The sequence below is a fragment of the Grammomys surdaster genome, unplaced genomic scaffold (genome assembly GCF_004785775.1).
Source record: "Grammomys surdaster isolate TR1022 unplaced genomic scaffold, NIH_TR_1.0 125950, whole genome shotgun sequence".
NCBI lineage: Eukaryota > Metazoa > Chordata > Mammalia > Rodentia > Muridae > Grammomys > Grammomys surdaster.
This window is the reverse complement of record NW_021620771.1, coordinates 3,014,765-3,022,827: the sequence shown is the minus strand read 5'-3', so window position 1 is coordinate 3,022,827 and position 8,063 is coordinate 3,014,765. Positions and strand designations below refer to the sequence as shown.

Here is an 8,063-nt window from a genome sequence, read left to right as displayed (position 1 = left end):
AGACCACATGAAGCTCATGTGGTCTGTGAGTTGTATCTTGGGTATTGCGAGCTTTTAGGCTAATATCCACTTATCAGTGAGTGAATACCATATGTGTTCTTTTGTGATTGGGTTACCTCACTCAGGATGATATTTTATAGGTTCATCCATTTGCCTAAGAAATTCATGAATTCATTGTTTTTAATAGCTGAGTAGTACTCCATTGTGTAAATGTACAACATTTTCTGTATCCATTCCTCTGTTGAAGGACATCTGGGTTCTTTCCAGCTTCTGGCTATTATAAATAAGGCTGCTATGAACATAGTGGAGCATGTGTCCTTGTTATATGTTGGTGCATCTTCTGGGTATATGCCCAGGAGTGGTATAGTTGGGTCCTCAGGTAATGAATGCTATGTATTAGCTTGCAATCTCACCAACAACGGCGGAGTGTTCCTCTTTCTTCACATCCTGACCAGCATCTGCTATTACCTGAGTTTTTGATTTTACCAATTCTGACTGGTGTGAGGTGGAATCTCAGGATTGTTCTGATTTCCATTTCCCTGATGACTAAGCATGTTGAACATTTCTTTAGGTGCTTCTTGGCCATTTGAGTTTCCTCAGTTGAGAATTCTTTGTTTAGCTCTGTACCCCATTTTAAATAGGGTTATTTGATTCTCTGGAGTCTGTCTTTTGAGTTCTTTGCATATATTAGATATTAGCCCTCTATCGGATGTCGGATTGGTAAAGATCTTTTCCCAATTTGTTGGTTGCCGTTTTGTCCTATTGAGTGTGTCCTTTGCTTTACAGAAGCTTTGCAGTTTTATGAGGTCCCATTTGTCAATTCTTGATCTTAGAGCATAAGCCATTGGTGTTCTGTTCAGGAACTTTTTCCCCTGTGCGAAAGTATTTGAGGCTCTTCTCTACTTTCTCTTCTGTTAGTTTCAGTGTAGCTGGTTTTATGTGACGGTCTTTTATCCACTTGGACTTGAGCTTTGTACAAGGAGATAAGAATGGATCGATTTGCATTCTTCTCCATGCTGATCTCCAGTTGAACCACCACCATTTGTTGAAAATTTTGTCCTTTTTCCACTGGACAGTTTTAGCTCCTTTGCCAAAGATCAAGTGACCATAGGTGTGTGGGTTCATTTCTGGGTCTTCTATTCTGTTCCATTGATCTTCCTGCATGTCTCTGTACCAATACCATGTAGTTTTTAAAATCACTATTGCTCTGTAGTACAGCTTTATGTCAGGGATGGTGATTTCCCCAAAAGTTCTTTTGTTGTTGAGAATAGTTTTCGCTATCCTGGGTTGTTTGTTATTCCAAATGAATTTGCAAATTGCTCTTTCTGTCTCTATGAAAAATTGATTTGGAATTTTGATGGGGATTGCATTGAATCTGTAGATTGCTTAGGGCACGATGACCATTTTTACTATATTCATTCTGCCAATACATGAGCATGGGAGATCTTTCCATCTTCTGATATCTTCTTTAATTTCTTTCTTCAGAGACTTGAAGTTCTTTTCATACAGATCTTTTACTTGCTTGGTTGGATTTAAACCAAGGTATTTTTTATTTTTTTGTTTTTGGCTATTATGAATGGTACCATTTCCCTAATTTCTTTCTCAGCCTGTTATCCTTTGAGTAGAGGAAGACTACTGATTTGTTTGAGTTAATTCTATATCCAGCCATTTTGCTGAAGTTTTTTTTTTTTTTTAATCAGGTTTAGGAGCCCTCTGGTGGACACTTTGGGGTCATTTAAGTATACTATGATATTTTTATTTCTTCCTTTCCTATTTGTATCCCTTTGACTTCCTTTTGTTGTCTAATTGCTCTGGCTAGGGCATCCTATATTGAATAGGTAGGGGGAGAGTGAGCAGCCTTGTCTAGTCCCTGATCTTAGTGGGATTGCTTCAAGTTTCTCTCCATTTAGTTTGATCTTGGCTACTGGCTTGGTGTATATTGCTTTTACTATGTTTAGGTATGGGTCTTGAATTTCTGATCTTTCCAGGACTTTTACCATGAAGGGATGTTGAATTTTGTCAAATGCTTTCTCAGCATCTAGTGAGATGATCATGTGGTTTTTTCTTTGACTTTGTTTATATAGTGGATTACGTTGATGAATTTCTGTATATTGAGGCATCTCTGCATTCCTGGGATAAAGCCTACTTGATCATGATACATGATGGTTTTAATGTGTTCTTGGATTTGGTTTTTGAGAATTTTATTGAGTATTTTTGCATTGATATTCATATGGGAGATTGGTCTGAAGTTTTCTTTCTGCATATGGGAGATTGGTCTGAAGTTTTTTTTTTCTTTGCTGTATCTTTTTGTGGTTTAGGTATGAATGTAATTGTGGCTTCATAGAACAAATTGGGTAGTGTTCCTTCTGTTTCTAGTTTGTGAAATAGTTTGAAGAGAATTGGTTATTAGGTCTTTCTTTAATGTCTGATAGAATTCTGCACTAAAACCATCTGGTCCTGGATTTTTTTTGGGGGGGGGGTGAGTAGACTTTTAATGACTGCTGCTATTTCTTTAGTGGTTATAGAACTATTTATATTGTTTATCTGATCCTGATTTAACTTTGATATGTGGTATCTGTCTAGAAAATTGTCCATTTCATCCAGATTTTCCAGTTTTGTTGAGTATAGGCTTTTGTAGTAGGATCTGATGATTATTTTGAATTTCCTCAGTTTCTGTTGTTATGTCTCCCTTTTCAGTTCTGATTTTATTAATTTGGAAATTGTCTCTTTGCCCTCTGGTTAGTCTGGCTTGTTGATTTTTCTCAAAGAACCAGCTCCTGGTTTTGTTGATACTTTGTATAGTTCTTTTTGTTTCTACTTGATTGATTTCAGCCCTGAGTTTGATTATTTCTTGCTGTCTACTCCTCTTGGTTATTTTTGCTTCTTTTTGTTCTAGAGCTTTCAGGTGTGCCCTCAAGTTGCTAGTGTATGCTCGCTCCAGTTTCTTTTTGTAGGTACTTAGAGCTCTTAGCACTGCTTTCATTGAGCCCCACAATTTTTGGTATGAAGAGCCTCCATTTTCATTAAATTCTAAAATGTCTTTAATTTCTTTCTTTATTTCTTCCTTGACCAAGTTATCATTGAGTAGAGTGTTGTTCAGTTTTCACATGTATGTACGCTTTCCATTGTTTTTGTTATTATTGAAGACTAGCCTTAGTCTGTGGTGATCTGATAGGATGCAAGGGATTATTTCAATCTTTTTGTATCTGTTGAGACCTGTTTTATGACCAATTATATGGTCTATTTTGGAGAAGGTACCATGAGGTGCTGAGAAAAAGATATATTATTTTGTTTTAGGATGAAATGTTCTATAGATATCTGTTAAATCCATTTAGTTCATAACTTTTGTTAGTTTTACTGCATCTCTGTTTAGTTTCTGTTTCCACGATCTGTCCAATGTTGAGAGTGGGGGTGTTGAAGTCTCCCACTATTACTGTGTGAGGTGCAATGTGTGCTTTGAGCTTTAGTAAAGTTTCTTTTATGAATGTGGGTGCCCTTGTATTTGGAGCATAGATGTTCAGAATTGAGAGTTCATCTTGGTAGATTTTTCCTTTAACGAGTATCAAGTGTCTTTCCTTATCTTTTTCTTGTTAACTTTTGGTTGAAAGTCAATTTTATTCACTATTGGAATGGCTACTCCAGCTTGTTTCTTGGGACTATTTGCTTGGAAATTTTTTTCTAGCCTTTTACTCTGAGGTAGTGTCTGTCTTTGTCACTGAAGTGCATTTCCTATATGCAGGAAATTGCTGGGTCCTGTTTGTGTATCCAGTCAATGTTAGTCTGTCTTGTTATTGGGGAATTGAGTCCATTGATGTTAAGAGATATTAAGGAAAAATGATTGTTGCTTCCTGTTATTTTTGTTACTAGAGGTTGAATTATGTTTGTGTAACTATCTTCTTTTGGGTTTGTTGGAAGATTACTTTCTTGCTTTTTCTAGGTTGTAGTTTCCCTCCTTATGTTGGAGTTTTCCACCTATTAACCTTTGTAGGGCTGGATTTGTAGAAAGTCATTGTGTAACTTTTGTTTTGTCATGGAATATCTTGGTTTCTCCATCTATAGTGATTGAGAGTTTTGCTGGGTATAATAGTCTGGGCTAGCATTTGTGTTCTTTTAGGGTCTGTATGACATCTGTCCAGGATCTTCTGGCTTTTGTAGTCTCTGGTGAGAAGTCTGGTGTAATTCTTATAGATCTGCCTTTGTATGTTACTTGACCTTTTCCTCTTACTGCTTTTAATATTTTTCTCTGTTTTGTGCATTTGATGATGTTTTGATTATTATGTGACAGGAGGAATTTCTTTTCTGGTCTAGTCTATTTGGAGTTCTGTAGGCTTCTTGTATGTTCGTGGACATCTCTTTCTTTAGGTTAGGTAAGTTTTCCTCTTTAATTTTGTTGAAGATATTTACTGGCCCTTTAAGTTGGGAATCTTTGCTTTCTTCTGTTCCTATTATCCTTAGGGAAAACTTTAGTCCTTTCCACCTATGTCGATGATTAGAACTGTGGCCTTGTGCATGAGAGTATCAGCAGACCACATGGCAAGTTGAGTGCCTAGTTATCTTCAGGCAAGGACTGATGGAATAGAAAAGCCTAAAAGGAGATTTTGAAGGATCTTTTGTACTTCTGACAATCATAGTGTTTTTACCTCAATATACTTAGCCTTTCTCCTGTACAGAGTGAATGTAAAAGAAAATGGGTCATAAAAATAGAAGTAAAACTCTCTTTTTTTTGTAGTAGATTTTGTTTTGTTTGTATTTAAGTGAGTTCTCAATAAGACAAAAGTGCATAGGAAGAATACTTTTTTGTTTGCTAAGACAGAGGTTCTCAACCTATGAGTTTGTGATCCTTTGGGGAAGTTAAACAACCCTTTCATAGGGGTCACTTAAGACCACCAGAAGCAGAGACATTCACATTATGATTCATAACAGTAGAAAAACTACAGTTAGAAAGTAGCAATGAAAGTAATTTTATGGTTGGGGGTCACCACAACGTGACTGAAACTGGTGGTTTTGAGAATCGGCAGGGCCACTCTGCTGGCTATCTGGGCCGCCCGTCATGTTCCTGCACTAAAAGGCAGAGGCCAAGTGAGACATAGCTAAAAGTGGCCAGAGGCCAAGAGCACCCCACGAGACATTACCATGGCGGCTGGTTCCTCTGATCAGCTCCATAGAGACCATGCCCCAAAGCATGGATCTAGGACCAACCCTGGCACCCTCATGGTTCTCTGGTAAGCCCCAGACAATACCCACCACACTCGAAGGACCTGGTAGAATGAAGACTCTTAAAACTTAAAGATTATCCAATAGATTTATATATTTGGAAACGCTCAATTAACAAGATGCCCACACAATTAGAATTGTTACCCAGTATCTAACCTTTTGATAGAAATTGCTACCCAGGACTGCTTTCGATCGATCCATCGGTATTCCTCCATGGTCGCTAGCTCTCCTTCCCTTTCTCCTCCCCTTTCTCTTTCCTTCTCCTAGCTCCACCTCCTCTTCTACTGCCCAATCACTGAGCTCCACTACAAATACAATGTAGCAGATAAATATCCTGCTACACCTGAGGAGTGGTATTAAAGGGTTGTAGCATTAGGAAGGCTGAGAATGCTAAACTAAGGCTACTGTAGCAAAGTGGCTTAAGAAGCAGAAAACTACTCTATTTGGTGACTGGGTGTCTCAGCATAAGCACCAACAAGATTGGCTTCTTTTGAGCTTCTGTCTTTGGTTTCTGTGTCTTCATAGTACTTTCTGCTTGTCCTCTTTCCATCTCTTCTTAGAAGACCACCTCTGTCCTAGTAACCCTAACAAGCCAGGCCTGGCCACCCATCCTCAGTAAGCCAATTGAAGACAGTGGTGAAGAGCAGAAAGAGAATATTCAATATGGCTACACTGGAAGCATGCAGAAGTCCATGATCCCCTTAAGTCCTTCTCTGGGGTCCTGGTAGGTTAGGTTTAAGTAGAGAGCAAAAGGTATGCATAGTGTCTTGCTTTTTTATTGCAGTGGTACCACACCATGACTAAAGCAACATGTAAAAGAAAGAGCTTAATTTGGGGCTTAGAGTTTCATAAGGTTAGAGTCCATAATAGCAGAGCATGACAGCAGGAAGAGCTGAAAGTTTACATCTTGATTTAAAATTAGGAGGCAGACAGACACACACATACACACACACAGAGAGCACAGCGGGGGGGGGTTGTGGGGGGAGAGGGAGAGAGGGAGAGAGAGAGAGAGGGAGAGAGGGAGAGAAGGGGAGAGAAAGAGATGGGGGGAGGGAGACTGACTTTTGAAAGCTCAAAGCCCATATCCACGGACACACTTCCTCCAACAAGGCCACATTTAATGACATCTTTACAATTTAATCACCACATTGGAGGTCCCTGATGGTTATAGTCCTGTTTCAAGATGTAAGGGTTTGGACTTCAGTATATAAAGTTGGTGAAAGGAGGAAGCATGATTTGTTGTTATCTGTCGAGAAGGTCAGCTTATAAGCAGAGGGACAATATAGAAAGTTACTTTTTAAAACTCCACATTAGAAATGAAAAGATCTTAAAGTATTAGCAATAAAAGTGGAAATGAGATATGTGATTGAGAGGCAAAGGGGAGAGGTTGCTACGTTCGTTTGTGATGGACTGTGATTGATATGGGAGAGGAGGCCAGTGTGATCGAGAATCTCTGTGCTCCAGAAGGAAGACAGACTTGATGGAGAGGATGGGACTTGGGTATTTGTCAGTCAAGGTCAGAGATGGGGTCACACATCCTACTCTCTTTCCCATCTTTTTTGTGGCCTTTCGTAACATGGACCCTCTCAAGTTCAAGGGTATATAGGATTTCTCACTTCTGAACTATGAATTTGAAAGTGCCTTAAGACAGTTGCTGTGGCTTTATTTTTATAGTTCCAAAATCCTATTCTTTCCATGATAAGTTCTCTTAGGTCAGGTACCATTGTTTTATTTACTTTTGCCCAAATTTCCAATGTCTAATACCTAGGAATATACATCTAGTAGATTGGTTTGTGCTTACTTATAGGAATAAGTTCTTACTAGATAATTGGTTACTTGTTCTTCGCATGTTTTTAATCAGAGCTTAATTACTACCTGTTTGTCTTTCTTACAGAATGAGAAGACTTTGGGACATTCCATGAGTCATCCAAGCAACATTTCTAAGGTGAATGCCACCAAAATAAATTATTTTGTATCCTGGGACCTTTGTATTCTTCAACTTTGCATGTATTAATGCTCTCATGCTTTTAAAGTGTTTGTGTGCTCATGTGTGTGTGTGATGTGTGTACACATTCCTGTGTGCGTGTTAGTGTATGTATAACCTGGAAGCCAGAGGTCAGTGGCAGGTTTCTTCCTCTATTACTCTCTATCTTATTGTTTTGAGACCAGGTCTGTCACTGGGCAAAACAATGATCTTAGTTCATGTCCTTGAGCTTAGGAGGCGTGCACTTTACCACTGGAGCCCTTTTCAGCCCACTTTTCTTGATGCATTTCTACAATCTACTCTGGGACCATATATTACATTTTTCCAGTGATTGTGTGCTAGGGGAGATGACTTATTGGAGAAACTCTATCCCCAGATCCTAAAATTATAATTTTCAGGCAGAGAAGTCTTAGGTACCAGTGTCTGTTTTTCCAATTAGGATTGTGAGTGGCTGGAAATGGATTTATATGACTCAGGTGACAAGAGTTCTGTAAGTAGAGCCAAGTTGTTCAGAGATGTTTCCAGGCTCACTCTTCCTTTCTGTTCTACCATTCTTTCTATGTTGTCATCATCCTGCTTAGCTCATGGCCACACAGTGTATCTGTGCTTCCTGCAGTATGTTTACATAGATAGCTTTCTAGAAGCACATTGCCTGCTAGAGTCTGGACCAGTAGACATCAGCTTCCAACACAGTGATCTTTCTTTGGGTAGTACTCTCAGCCCAGCATCACTCTCTGACCCAGTTGCCATTCCGACATGGTCATGCAGATTACCTTGTAGGTCTGAACCTTTCCTATGTCTTTGTCAAACCAAACCAAACCAAACCAAACCAAACCAAACCAAACCAAACCAAACCAAACCAAAC

At 38.9% G+C, this 8,063-nt stretch overlaps 1 protein-coding gene across 4 annotated transcripts in view; it reads left to right on the top strand.

Moving 5' to 3' along the window:
- The window catches only part of March8 (membrane associated ring-CH-type finger 8), an 85,504-nt gene that overhangs the window by 54,432 nt on the left and 23,009 nt on the right, over window positions 1–8,063 (top strand). For all 4 annotated transcript variants that reach the window (XM_028753545.1, XM_028753547.1, XM_028753544.1 and 1 more), the window contains one exon: window positions 7,109–7,159. In XM_028753545.1, coding sequence (XP_028609378.1) covers window positions 7,109–7,159 — 51 coding nt within the window. The remainder of the gene's footprint in view (window positions 1–7,108; window positions 7,160–8,063) is intronic.